We start from the raw sequence: 16,053 nt of genomic DNA, 5'->3' as shown, positions 1-16,053 counted from the left end.
AACTTTCAAAAAATTATCACTAGGTTTCAATATGTAACATACTGTTATGATTATTACACGTGTACATCATATTGTATTATATTATCTACAAAAATATTATTGCCCGCGTTTCCATTTCACATTTTTTTTTTTTTTTTTTGAGACGAATAGAAAACAAAACATAAAAAAAAACTATTAACTTACGCGTTACATATATAATACTATAATATATATATTGTATTTTAATAATTGCCTAGAGTTATAGGTACAATAATGATAGTGCCTTAAATTCGACGCGCATCGAGAAATATTTTTCTTTTACAGAGTTTTCCGGTTAGAGCGCTCCGTATCCGTTTCCGCAGACGAATGCGAGTTCTCGAAATAATTTTCATCGACAACGATCTACTATATATACGCAATATTATTAAAACTGCGCGGGACTAAATGGTTCTACACTCGAAAACTCTGTTTTTTTTGCGCTACCTCCCTCCAATCATTGCTCTGTATTATTATAATATAATGCTAAATAATGCGTGCCGCATTCGAGTGCGTTTTCTTCGTCGTCGACCCTTTTTACGCCCCCCCCCCATCATCGTGGACCCTATCATAATATCGTCCTCCCGATAACGAAGAGCGGTAGTATCTATATTTATATAATAAACATATAATAATAAAGGTGTTCCTATCTACGTACGATATAGTTCTGATAATATTATATTATAATAGTATATTATGCATGATTGTAGCATTTTTTTTTTTTTATTAGAGTGCAGTACTCGACCGTCGAATGGATTATTCATCCCTTCGAAACGGCCACGTACAAAAATATTATGCAGCATCTTTAGTTCTTTTGCACCTAACCCCCTGAACCCACAAATTCTAATCGAACATAATTGCGTCTATGGAAAGGTATATGAAGAAAACGGCGATCAGTCTTATATACGTATACACTATTCACCATCATATTATATGTACGTATTATTATTGTGAAACAAAAAAAAGCGATTGATTATATCATTACATAAATTTTTTTCTTCAAAATATAATTTCAAATAGCATCACAAAATATGTTTCATTTTCGTCCGTCTCTACATGTCATAGACTATTATAGAGATAATCGCTCGCGCCCTCGCATGTGTGTTAGTATAATATTATTTACACTATTTAAAAAAAAAATAAAGTTTTGTCAAAATGCATTTGCTATAAGGAAACAACGAAACAATGACGTATACACACAATATATTTGACGGCGGCATTATGATTTTGAGATTTTGCGCGATTTAATACGAAAATCATCTGTCAGCCGACTGTCGCAAGAAGAGTAGACTGATGGAGACCACTATCATGGTCAAGGTGGCCTCGACGATTGTCGACTTGTTGACCTCGTTACACGGCTTTTCACCTGCAATATTGAAATAATATACATTTTAATACAATTATTTAACAATCATACATATTTTAACTTATTGTATACACTATACATTATAATACAGGTGCACGTCATTAAACACCGTTTTATATATTGCAATACTATGTAATTATTAGTAAAATTATGATCACTTGTATACTCGTTTTCGGTAGTTCAGTTTGAGGTTAGAATACAATTTATAATAATTATAATGATGGCCTATAACGACATAATTTTAAATATTTATATCGATATTAAAAAATATCGACCTTATTAACCATTATAACGTACCTAAAAATGATAATGTATGCATGTAAGTATTTAAAAAGAAATTTTAAATTTTGTAATTTCGAATAGCTTAATAGTTATTTATTTTATTTATAAATATTTATAGGACATATCCAAACAATAATGAACTAATTTTTAAATATTTAATTAATATACAAACAAGGTAAATTGTATTTATCAAATAAAAATATTATAGTCCATGAAACCTATGGAATTGATAAAATAGCATTGAATTAATATAATTTAATCTACTATTATAAGACTATGTTAGTATAGAATATTTTTCATGATATCGTTATTATTGACTATCACGCATATAACATTACAATGACGCACATATTATCATTTTTTGTCGTTATAATCCCAACATTTCCATGGTCACTGAACAAGATCGTTTGAGTATATTATAATAATATATACAGTATACATAATAATATATTTGTCGTTCATAATTCGTGTCGTAGAATTCGTAGAACGTACATACTATTACACGACGATACAACGGATTTACCAGCAAGACATTTTTTTTTCACCCGGCAAAGTTAAATAGAGCGATAATTTCACGATCTGAGTAAAACCAATAAAAATTATTATTTATCACATTTTTGGGTAAACGTTAATACCTGGCCAATAAGACTGTTGCTATTTTTAACGTTATAGAAAATCGTCATAAGTTGTAATGATATAATATTATGTCTTAGCCACGGGGCAGTGTATAGTGGTCGGTGGCGATAGTATAAAAGGTGATAATAATAGTAATAGTAATAAAAAAAAGTAAGAGAAAAAATAATTGCAACTAGAAAAAACGAAAAAAAAAGAAAGTCTTGCGAAGGTTATTACATTCATAGTGGCATATATATATATATACATACGACGAGAATGAGGAATAAGAATAATCGGCTTTGGGGTTTAAGACGGGATAATATAGGTTGGTGGGTCCAACGGGAATTCGCTATTCGTACACGCGGGCTACTTCAGTATGCCGTATTATATGCGACACATAGTTAGGAAGTACCTACAGCACTAAAACGGTAGTGAATTCTTTTTTTCGTCCTCTCTTCTTCCTGAAAGCATGTGTGGTTACGAAACGATGGCAGTAGTTTACAGATAGCACGAAATTATTCGGAAGACATTATTATGGGATACCAAGGTATATAATATTATCTTAAGTATTATATAGTATCTTTAATAAACAATGTTGTGAATTAAATGCACTTATAAAAATCCATAAAATATTCATACGTTTTCACATTAGAAAATAGGTAAATTTGTAAAAACTTATAAATTAATAAATTCAAAATATGTGAAAAATATTAAAAATATACTTAAAAAATTGTTGTATTATTATTAAAAAACCAAATACATAATCTCAATAAAAAAAAAAAAATAATAATAATAATAATAAAATTTAAATATTAAATTTTAGTGTAAAATGCAAAATTCATAATTTTTCTCTGCAGAGTATGCAATAAAATAAAAAAAACATGATATGCATTTATACTGACGTCTAAAATATATAAAATATGCAAAATAATATTTTTTACTAAGAATATTACGATAATATTTTGAATAAAATTTGTAACTCACTTTTTTAAGTTCATCGATAGTATGCAAAATTACATCCTTATCGATATTAACGTATAAACACGCGTAATACCCAATTAACCGAGTCAGAATCAAGATATTATTTCATTATATTATTCACTTTTATTTTTTAAATGAAAATTTATGGGAAGAACAATTATTGTTTATTTATTTGTTTTTAGTTGGAAACCCGGTATTACATTTTTTCGAGTTAAAAAGTAAAGAAATGCAAAAAATAAAAATAAAAATAATATAAGAAATAGCTATTGACAATGAAAACAAATGCTTAGCAGTGAATAAACCCTCATACAGTTAATGCTATTTGAATACGATAATGTAATTGACAAATATTAATAAATTATTATTAGATATTATTAGAACGTTTTTCTAGAATATTCTGCGGGACATTATATCATGATGAAATGATAGTATAATATTGTGCACTATCCGGACTTACCAGATGGTGATAACGAAATGTTAAACGACAAAACGAGCCCTTCATCGTGCCCAGTCGTCGCGGTACGGTTGTTGTTTAGGTTGCAGTTATCTGCGAATACGAATACTTGCAGGCGGTCCGGAGGCCATTTTACGTACGCAAGGCAGTACAGCTTCTTCCAGCCAGCCGCTGTCGGCAAGTCGCTGCTGATTATCTGGTGCATCGTGCCGTTATCTTTCCAACTCCCGTGACACTTGTAGGCTGTAAGATAAGAAATTAAATGCTTAATAAAACAGGCAATCGTGAGCGGAGTGAAAAGTGTCTCGTTGTCTCGTTCCACTATTACAGAGGTCTTTAAATTTTTTTAATCGAGGGTCATAAGCAAATTAATATATTAAGATATGTAATTATATTTATAATTTTTAGTCTTGTAGGATATATAAATGCAATGAAAATAATAAATAAGTACATTTTTTTAACGGTCACGGAATTCCGTTGTTTAGAGAGGTGTTAAGAGTAATTTAAATTGTTTGCAGTGTATTTTTCGCGAACTTTTAAAAATGTACTATAGGTAGTTTTGTTAATATTGAACAGTTCATTTTTGATTTATTACTTCAATGCAATAAAGTAAAAACTTGTCGTTTAGTCAAATGTGGCCTACAGGCCATGGGTTTTAGTTAGCAGACTTCTGCAAAATTAGATAATACGCTGAAATTGTACAGATGAAAACACCTGGGAAATTCGAGAAAATTAGAAAAAAAGCACTCCTCTTCTTGCATCTTTAACATTACCCTTTCTTTTTGCCTTATCGATACAAGATACAAAGTTATACCATTTTGTTTTATAACAAAAATCCGTTCTACAATGTGACTACAATAATTTACACAATACCAGTAATTTTAGTAATTATTGTGTTCACAGTTCACATCGGATGATTAGAAAAGTTATTTAAGACAAATACGTATAAAAAGTACATGCGTATAATTTTATATAATTTAACGAAGATATTATATTTTTTTTAATATGTAATTAATTATTATATTAGTATATTACAGTAGCAATGAACTATATGCATGTTATATAATATTATGTACAACCAATAAAACACGTGAATCATAAAATTATAAATGAACACATTAAATCACAACTCATTTAAAGTTAAAATAAATCGTAAAGTTATGACGCTGTCATAGGTTGTAAAAAAAAAAAAAACAATCATTTTTATACAAGTAGATTATTTTGTTAGTCATTATTAATGCATAAAGTTGAACTAAATTAAGATCTTATTTATTTATTTTTTTGAAACGTTTTCAGAGTCTTTAAATGAACATAATAATGTAAATTTTAATTTGTATTAAATAATAATTATTATTTGTGTTGATTTGGTTTATGTTACATTTTTGAAAAAAAATTGCGACTGTCTTTTGACGAAAAAATTATAATTTATTGTGATATTTTAATTTGTCAACAAATGCGATTAGGTAAGAGTCGTTAGACCAATGAGACAACTTACAAGAAAATTATGGTTTAAATATTACTTATCGTTAAACATTATGATTTATCAAGTACGCTCATCTCTTGTTATCCTTTAATAACGCATTTATTGAAATTTTGATCGTTGGAATTTTTAAATACATACTTAAAGACTATATTTTCAAATACTTATATTTTTTTTATACCGTTCAAGGAGTATCCTATTATTGTGAACTATATTATCTTTAGTACTCAAGGTTGATTGATTTAGAAAAACTATTCGTTAAAATTTCAATTTATATTCATAAACATTTAAAAAAAAATCATCTTTTTAACAATTTACAGTAAAAAAATTCAATACCGATCAATATTATGTAAGAAACGTGGTTTTTTTATTCATTCGTATCGCAAGAGCCTAATCATATCATGTAGAATTTCAGACTAGGGTATGGGATAGAGAGAAGTTTAATCAAGGAATATACCGAATGGATAGGTTATACTCGTATCGATAATCGTTTAACCCTTGGAACTACAACTACTAAGGTCAGTTATATTATAATCATTATTAACATAATAAATCAGTTAAAACCATAAATAATATAATACCGATAGGACTAGTACTCATATTTTTGATTTTAATGATGAGTTAAAACTAAAGCGATTTTAGCGTGGACAATTGATAATTATTATACTGTATTGATAATTCAATTTCGGAGAAATCGTTCACATGAGATTAATATGGGAATTTTTCATCCATTCCTATATTGTCTATGGTTAAAATTCAACTGAGCGTAACAAGCCAAGGATGATAACCACATTTCAGAAGATAAAAATAATGAAATCACATTGATCAATGATTAATGGAATACATAGCTAAATATTATAATACAAAATATCAAAAAATCGATTTTAGTTTCAATCTGCTTAAAAACTGTTGTGTAATATACCTTTATTATATTCAAACTTAATTCAGCGATTCAATGTCGTGCGTATTTTTCTCTCACAGTTACCAGTATCACTATTTGATAAACCTTTTTCCGTTATCCACGATTATATTATTATTATTTTTATTATCTTGTTATCGTCCAATTGGCTGACGACATTGTAAAAGTAATACACTAATTTGCTTGGCGATTGGTAGAAATCCACATTAATTTAAATTTAATACGCAAATTTAAAGCAAACTTTAATTTAAACACATTTTATATTACTCTATTATTTAAAACTGTATTGAAGTGTGGTATAGCAAATTATCAACCCAAAATTAAGCAAATATCGTTGTGATACTGTCAAATGACGATTCGATAACGATACTGTATTTTGCCGCAAGTAGGACTAGGAGATTTTTTCTAAGTGAAAATCTAAACGAAAATTTCTATAGGTTGTCTAATATTTTTTCGTTGAGGTAATAATATTTTTATGATCTTCATAAATTCTATGTGTAGTTATATGGGATTGGAAATCGTATCGTTGTATTATTTTATATTTAAATTACCGATACCTACCATTATTATGAATGTTTTAATTTTTGTTTTAACGTTGTTTACTATTTACTTTATCCATAACAGTAGAATAATTTACACCCATTTAATAATTACATAACTATACGTAGAGACGATATTTTAAAATAATCACAAATCCAACAGTAATATTGGCCGTAGTAAGATCATCCGTGGTTCTTTCGTTTTATATAATGAAAATATGTGTAAGTCGTGAACAATTAACTCGAAAATATTAAACACTATTATTAAATACCATATTACTCAAATATCAATTATATCTATCACATATTTTATTCGGACGCATTATTCAATTAATTTTACAGAGCACAAAATATTATAGTAAAAACAGTCAAATGGCGAAAAAAAAAATATTAACTTTATAATATACAACCTACCTATTTATAATGGTATAATAATTTACGAGTGCATTTATTAGCTAAAAAGAAATAGCTACACTTATAGCTCGGACGTAAAGTACTATTATGCTAATGAACAATAATATTACGACCGTCATAATATGAGTTAATTAAAATCACTTAAGATTCATTAATAAGTGATTGGTTGGCGACGTTCAATACATTTAACCACGTTTAATAATCGTGCTCGAAACAGGTGTCTAACTGCATAAATATAATTATATTATATTATGTAGGTACATGCATTTATAGAGCTAGTAGGTAGTATAATTGTATAATATAGCTTGAGCTATACGTTGAGTTCGTTGGCCGGGTGTGGGGATACGACTACAAATGTCGATAAACTGTCTTTGCACAACCATTTCAAATAGTGTTGACAAATTTCGTCGAGAAACTTCGAAGTTCGAGTACCACAATAATACCAATTTTGAAGTTTCAACGCATTTTCGTCGGAAACGGGAATGAATATACGATATACCTAGCTGCAGTAATTTCGCACAATCTCTTTATATCCACATTGCGCTTAATAAAAATCTGAATTACGTGTGGCTTAACTTCAATATTGTTCTGTTTGAAATTGGGCTCCATAAAATGATCCCACTACCATAATTCACATTTTAAATTTTTAATGTTGTTTAATTATTACTATTTGTAAGAGAAATAAATATGATAAAATATTGCGATACCGATCGTTGTTCATACTTCGCAAGATTATGCGTATTGGGTACATTTATTTAATTTATTTTGAACAACAATCTGTTTATATTAAACAACGCGAGTTTTAAGCAATAAAATTTGTTACCAAAATATCAAAACACATAAAACACAAATCGATATTGCAAAAATATGTACTTTATTATTATTAGCAAGAAGTCATATTGAAGTGAGATCGTTTTGACTATATTGTTCATAATGAAATATCGTGTATTATACTTGTATGATAATGATACCTATCTACCCAGATTTTTACAAATAGCTTCATGTTAACATTATGAGTTATGTTTATTAAATACGAAATTGGTTAAAATTGGTTTTTAATTAAATTAGTATTATATTACGTACACAATTACAAAATATTGGCGTTTGTTAGACTGGTTCGCTACTTTAATATCGCACACGTACATGGAATAATAATACATTTATTATTATTATTATTATTATTATATTTCAACAGCCGATTAAAATGATAACAAAAATCCATATCGTTAAAGCCGTATTGATACGTTGCAAAATGTAAATCTTCGCAGCAATAAGGTTTGTAATAATAGGCCAGTTCATACGGCGATGGTAATCACTTATCAAATCGCTGTAGTCACACAGGGAGAGAAGTATATTTATAACTAGCGACATATTATGTTTCAAACATTTTTGTAACTAGAGGTTTGTGTATATAGATATATGTATAAAGTCCTTCTTATTATATTACACTAAACTACCTCTTTAAGGATTTTTCAAATATATAGAGTATATGTGTGTTTTGTGGTGGTAATCGTGGTATACTGGTATATGATAATATACATATTTAAAATATATATATATATTACGTACATACAACACATGGTTATACCTACTTTTAGGCATTGTGTTATAAATTTTACTCGCGAACAGAAAAGATAAAGCTCGTTAAACAAAATGAGTTTGTGCGCCAAAAGTGTCAATAAATTATTCAAAACGTTATGAAATTCTAACGACCGTGCACAGCTTACTAAATCATGTACAATAACAATGTAATATAATAATAATATAATCGCATTTTTACTGAAAACACATTTAAAATAATGAAACTATTTATTTAAACATATTATTTTATCATAATTAAATCTGTTGTTACGTTGTCATGTAATGTACATAGAAGTTATTGACCAAGCACGGTCACTTCAGGTCTTATTTTTTAACGATGGATTATATTTTGTGAACTTATTTTTCTTTCAAATGAAAACCTCTATTTTTGAAAAATTTGATGTAAATGTTTTACATTTTTAAACATTTTACGATCTATATAAGTATAATATATTTATATGTAATTCATAAAAATGTATAGTAATAATAATAATAATAATAATAATTTATTTATTTGTCAATAATAACAACAATACATACGTACAATACAAAGTTAAGCATTTTATAACGTAAGCCACTCATTTCTTCAACCAATTTATGTATTTTTTTTTTCAATAAATAAATTATAAAATTATTTTTATTTTCATTATTATTTGAAAAGTATTTTATAATTCTACACATTTATAACAAAAAAATATGTACTTAACGAATTTTTTTTAAAAAAAAAGAATAGTAATATAGATTATTTTTATTTTTTGAAGCAAAATATTTTACTAAATGCCTTTATTTATAAAATATAATGTAAAAAATGTCGAAAATAGTATTCGATTATTTATAAGCATTCAAAGTTTGGATGAGATGAGTGGAATTACATTATAATATCATATAGTAGGGAATATCCCATACATTTTTGCCTTGCTTTACTATACTACACTAGTGCCCCTTTAAAAATATAAACACTTTATAAATATTTAACTATTACAGGTTCAATATTTATACATGGACGTTTTCAAAATATTACGGAATCAATATAATACTAGTCAACGTTTTCGAAAAAAACGTACAAAATCATATAATTACGTATTATAGTATAAAATTCAAATATTTTTCAAAAAAAAAACATTAAGTTTAGGTATACTATAAGACTGAAAATATTCCAAATAAGTAAATACTGTAAACAAATAAGAAATTCTTTTGGAAACTTCAAAAGTCGTTCGGAAAAATGGGTGTGCCAGACAATGTAGAAAATTAAATGAAATTCCCCTTACTAACTGTGTACATGGCTTACACGTAATATAATAATAATGATAATATATTTATATATCTGTCGAAAATATTTTTCAATTGAACGTAATTTGGTAAAATATGACATAACTGTCAGTCATGATTGTTTTTATTCACAAAGCCGAGACAGACATCATAAATACCTGATGACGTCCAAAGTGTGATTTCTCGTTTTTTGTTCACGCTCTGGGTGTCACCGTAACAACGTTTTTGATTCCATCCATTCTTTATGATTTTGTGATCGTAGTGTATATTTTTTTTTTCGTTTTTTTTTTTCAAGAACACAATTTCAATTTCCACGATTATAAAAATACATATTCATCTATTGTTATTATGGGATAATAAGAAAACCGTCGATGTTTACGCAACAGATACGAAACCCGCCACCCATATGATTTATTTACGTAAATAAATTCATTTTTAAAGTAGTATTTTCACGAAATACCTAGTCGTACATTAGTGACTGGTTTTAAACCTTTTTTTATTTTGCCTCAATTGTAGACATACATCGTAGTAAACTAGTAACATTATGTTAAGTGAAATATTGATAATAAATAATCCATTTGGCAATCAGTTGAAACTACAATTATTATGAACGCCGAGTAACAGTAGGACACACCTATTTAAAATATACCGTTATTTCTTTATTATATTAGCTGTTGAGTAGTTAAGTTTAATTTTCATTATTTTTTTTTATTTTGTGATATCGGGAGTGATAAATAAATTATGATTATAATAAGGTAGATAACTGTATTACTTAAATACTTTAAACAGAAGAATTTTATTTCAAAATAAAATTAGTACGACAATAATATTATGTCCATAACATATTATCTAAAACATTTTTATAATTAGATTAATTAACAAATTGTTTTGTTGATCCATGATCATCTACTGGCAATTTTTTTTATTCACAGCATGCCAAATTATCTATAAATATTTTTCATTGACATAATTAAAGGCGCTCTTAAAATGGTCATAGATATTGATCTACACATTTTAGACGCATATATAAAATAGACTAATAGTGGAAAATAAATGAACATTGTTGTTTTTAGCATAATTTTTTTTTTTGTTAAAAATCAATACATTTTTTTTTTTAAATGATATTCCAAACTGAAATATAAAATGTAAAACTTAGTTTTGTTACCGAATGAATTAATTTTATGTTTTATACAGTAAATAATAAAAGATAAATAAACAAAATCAAGTTATTTCTCTTCTTGAAATTGTCACAATATAATAATACATAATTATTATTGTTTAAAGTTAAACGATTAAATTTGTATGGATATGGAATGTTATCACTGCAGCGGTGAAATAATATTATTTATCGTAATTAAAACTATTCGATTTCAAGGACATACAAAATATACAACATTAAACATTTTTAAAATAATAATAATATATTTTGGTTTCATGGTTTAGAGAAGAAGGAGAAAGCATTTTGGTGGTTATTTTCAAGAACAATATAATATTAGTATCAAATATTTTTAAGATTAAAAAGAATAGTATAAAATATATGAAGTACCTACTGTGTAAATTAGATATGAATTTAAATATTGCTGTCCCTAATTTATTCAAGGATGATAGTAGGTATAGAGCTAGCGATACGTTTGTAAATGTAATTAACGTGTTCCATCCCATGAAAAAAAAATTAAACAAAACAATGTTATTCGAAATAATTTCTTTTTTTTAATACGGCATTGTAGAATTGTAAAATTTTCTTTTATGTTGAGTTGAAAAAATAAAATACCAAGGTTGGTTTTACTATAAAAGTGCAATGGTTGATGGAAAATAACAAAATACTGCAGTTGTTTTAATGTTTTACCGTGACCATTAATATCATTGAACACATAAAATACAACACTTTTATTAGTAGTTATTGTCGAAAGAGCAATTACTATTTTTCGGACGTATTAAATTGTTATGGTTTTTAATTTAAAACTTCCAATGTCGACTATTAAATTCTCTGGCTTTGTATAATATTATATGGACACAACAATCACACAGTTTTAATTGTTGCATAAACTATATTACTCTTTATTCTTATACATGCATTTAATATATACATATATACACGTATTCATAATATAGATTAGAAGGAACCACTTTTATATTATAATAATACATTATTTTAATTACATTTATTGAGTAGCGAGTAAAATCTTCAGGAAATCAACAAGAACTTCTACGCGTTGTGCGGCAATTTCAACATTTATATAGTCGTATAATGCAATTGCTGAATAAATTTCAAAACATATAATATATTAAATATATGAACGGAGATTAAATCAAATCATCAATGATTTTTGATAGATGTGTTATCAGATAAAAAAAAAAAAATACAGTTGCAGCACATCTGGCGTAAAATATTATAATATACGTGTATATTAAATAAATAGTCACATTTAATTCATAATTTATTGACTTTGACAATAACAGTTAATGTTTTATGTGTTTAGTAAAGTTATTAATAATTAAAATTGATGTTTAAATTTTTTCATGCATAATATAGTTATCGCCACACAATTTACAATTATCATGATATATATAATGATAATAATATAATATGTGAATATTTGGAACAGTATAAATTATACAGATATCCAGTGATAAAACATTTAATCGAAATAGATTAAGCTAAAAATAAAATATCTTAAAAATCTATCTATGATATTATTATAGGTTTTTATCCAATACATATTTTAACTGATAATAGTTTTATAATTGATTATTTGATTTATTTTAAGAAGTAAATATAGAAGTACATAACATATTATTTAATATATATATATATTATATTCATTATTAATATTCTGTCGCCTGTAAGTATATATTAACATTTTTAATGTATTAATTGTAACTAACAGGCGTATAGTACAAGCTAATTTAATAATGTCAAGTGTGAGATTTTATTTTAAATGAGAAAAGTACACAAATGACATAATTGAAAAAATTGTTATCAAGGCTTAGAGCTAGCAACTATTATTTTTTATTAGCTAATATGCTGATAAGCTTCCATGAACATATCATATTTATAATCATGACAGTCGACAAATATTTCTTATGTAGTATCAAAAATGTATTTAATTTTATTTTTACGAAAAATATTTATTTTATTGCATTAATAAATCATCAAAAAATACTTAACTTTTTCGTATACCGAAATTATTATCATATAAATAGGTTATAAGTGTTTAATATTGATACTTAAACTTATCTACAAAATTATTACGATTTTAGAATATTATATTATTTTTACTGCAAGAAATATTAGCTGATGAATGCTGATCTTAACGCACATTTATTTAATACGTTTGTAAGATTATTATTCTAAAAAAAAAAAAAAAAAAAATAACTTTATAATAGTATTTGCATACAAATTTAATCCATCTTCTTGCTGAAAACTTTACGCTCGGTTCACACAAGTTTCGAGTAGATTACAAAAAAAAAAAATGTATAATAAAATGAAAAAAGTGAATTTTTTGACATTTTTTTATAGACACGAACAGACGAACCCACGCATCTTTGTCGTAATTCAATCGCTAAACAATCTAAGCGTTAAATCGATAGACGAACGAAATATACATAATTTGAATACAAAACGAGTTGCGTTATTATTTTGGCGGTTTTCGGTCGAATTGATCGTTCATCGAGCGTGTGCGTAAAAGGACACACGCACGTACACACACACATACAAAATATACTCACTAACGCTTAGTAATAGCCCCCAGACCCGGATCAACTCGTGTCACACGGTCTGTACGCATTTCGACGTCATGAACAAGTTTTCCGTTATATATTTCTCCGTTTAACCCAATAGGACTTTCCTTCGCTGTTCTCGAAAACCAAAGGGTCACTTACCGGAAATTTTAAACAGACTTCCGGTATATGAGACCGGAGGGGTAGCTCCTAACTCACTCGCCATTAGCCCAATTGCTCTCTACATCAGCCTACGCAGCATTATTGCAGTCAGAAACTACAGTTTTACAACAATCTCTCCTGAAACCGGCCACCACTCTAAGATGATAATAATAATACTAGAAAATGTTTCGTGGAAAATAAAGCGTTCAGTGTGTATTGGTTTGTGCGGACTTAACAAAGTTATAAGCTTTCCAAAAATTTGGTTACACGTTGTTCTCTGCTTTTCCTTTTCCAAACCATAATACAGTATATTGTTATAAAACACTATATATTCAATGGATACAGAAATTTGTATTGTTTATACAGTTATTCCTCCCTTGGAAAGTATGTATGAGGCGTGGTTAGAAAGAAAAGTTACAGTATTTTGCGTCAAACAATAATATTAATATTTTTTGAAATAAAAGTATTCTATAAATATCTTCTAAATGAAAATCTACTGTTAAATTTATAATATTTAAAATTTGATATTTGGAAAAAAAAGCTTATAAATCGGAGCGAATAAACGGGAAGTCAGGAAAATATTTATTGAGAGCAATTAATTTAAATGCGTTTGACGTTTTTAACGAATTATTAGTTAACACACAATAGTTTGAAAGCAATTATCCTGTTGATGTTGTTTTAAAATAACATAGTTAGTCTGAATCAAATTAAAAACAATTATTTTTTATTATTTGAGTAAAATCTGAAAATAAATATTACATTTTTTTATATTCTGTTAACAATCAAAATAGTAATTACCATGCAAAATAATTGTTTTAATTTTCTGTAGGCTTTAAAAAAACTAAATTAACATATTTTAATAAAACATTATATCTTATTATTTAAAAAAATTATAATTTTTAAAACAATTGGTTATTATGTTTTGCATTCGTGTAATATTATGATAATCATATTAGGTTTTATTTTATATAAAAGTAACACGGAGTATTGTATAGGCAAATTTGATACATCACTGTCGTTAACAGGAATAATTTTTTTTATGTTCATAATATTATTAGCTATTAAATAATAATTACCCTTCCAATTTATCATTTTTAACAAATATATCAAAAAAATATATATTTATATTATGCTATAATAACCTATTTTGTTAAATATAAAATATAAGACATAAAGAATGTATATTCGTTTAATGAATACATTATGTTTAGTCATTTAGATGATTTAACTAGGGTATTAAGAATGGGTTTTTCAGAGGTGGCCATTACAGCAAAATATTATAATAACAATTTTAAGTGTTAATAAACATTAATTTACAAAAGAAATTGCATAATAATTAGCTATGAATGGAACACTTTGGCATAATAATAAAATATTTTATCAAGCTATATTACATTTTACTATTCAGTGTTAATGATAAAATATTTAAAACGACGATTAGAATATTATCTAGCTCAATTTGTTTGGGAATTTGGCAAAAATAATCAAATATGAAAATTCAAAATATAACATAATATAATAACAAAAAAATAAAAATATAGGAATTGGTTTTAATTTTTATTACGATAAACAATAAACAAACTGAAAAAATAACGCTATACGTTAACTAAGTTTAAAAAAATATGATCGTTGAAACAAATTTTTTTTCAAAATGTCATAATGTACTATATACAAAAGCTTCCAGTGTATTAAAATTATTTTATTTTCGTAATTTATATTCACGAACATGCAATATGATTACGGAATATGGCAGAAAAAATATTTTTACGTAAAAATTGTATTTTAAATTATAAGTAAAAGAAAAATTTAAAATCGTATATTTTTGCATTGGGATAAGCCTTTGAGATCCGAATTATTTGGACTAAATACTGCTTATTTTAATGAATAGCTTTACCAAATGTATTGTACATCATAATATGCATTTATGATTTCATGTATACGATTTCTATGGAATAAGTGTTAACATGAAAAAGTTATGTACAATTTTCGTTCAGCAATTAAAACTATCAAAATCATAAACTTCGTTTTGGGAATCACAAAAAAAAAAACATCTTGACATAGTAAATAGAAGCAAAATTGTCAGTGAACCATACGGTTTGTTTTGTTCTGGCGTGTTTTTGTAACAAAATTATGCACTTATATTATTATATACTATATATATAGAGTATACAGTTAAAAAAAGTGTTAACGTGTTTATTGTTTTAAGTTTTACTGTCTTTTATTTGATTGTAAACGTTATGTCATGATGTGTGTTGT

General features: G+C 26.4%; 1 protein-coding gene across 5 annotated transcripts in view; it reads right to left on the bottom strand.

Annotated features, from left to right (window-relative positions):
* Positions 1–683: 683 nt before the first annotated feature.
* The window catches only part of LOC112597306, a 210,187-nt gene continuing 194,817 nt past the window's right edge, over positions 684–16,053 (bottom strand). For all 5 annotated transcript variants that reach the window (XM_025343285.1, XM_025343284.1, XM_025343287.1 and 2 more), the window contains 2 exons: positions 3,717–3,956; positions 684–1,381 (listed from right to left, as the gene is read on the bottom strand). In XM_025343285.1, coding sequence (XP_025199070.1) covers positions 1,272–1,381; positions 3,717–3,956 — 350 coding nt within the window. In that variant the 3' untranslated portion in view covers positions 684–1,271. The remainder of the gene's footprint in view (positions 1,382–3,716; positions 3,957–16,053) is intronic.

Source organism: Melanaphis sacchari, unplaced genomic scaffold (assembly GCF_002803265.2).
Source record: "Melanaphis sacchari strain LSU unplaced genomic scaffold, SCAv2.0 Contig40_pilon_pilon, whole genome shotgun sequence".
Classification (NCBI taxonomy): domain Eukaryota; kingdom Metazoa; phylum Arthropoda; class Insecta; order Hemiptera; family Aphididae; genus Melanaphis; species Melanaphis sacchari.
The sequence above is the reverse complement of the archived record's forward strand: the minus strand, read 5'-3'. Positions and strand labels throughout refer to the sequence as shown.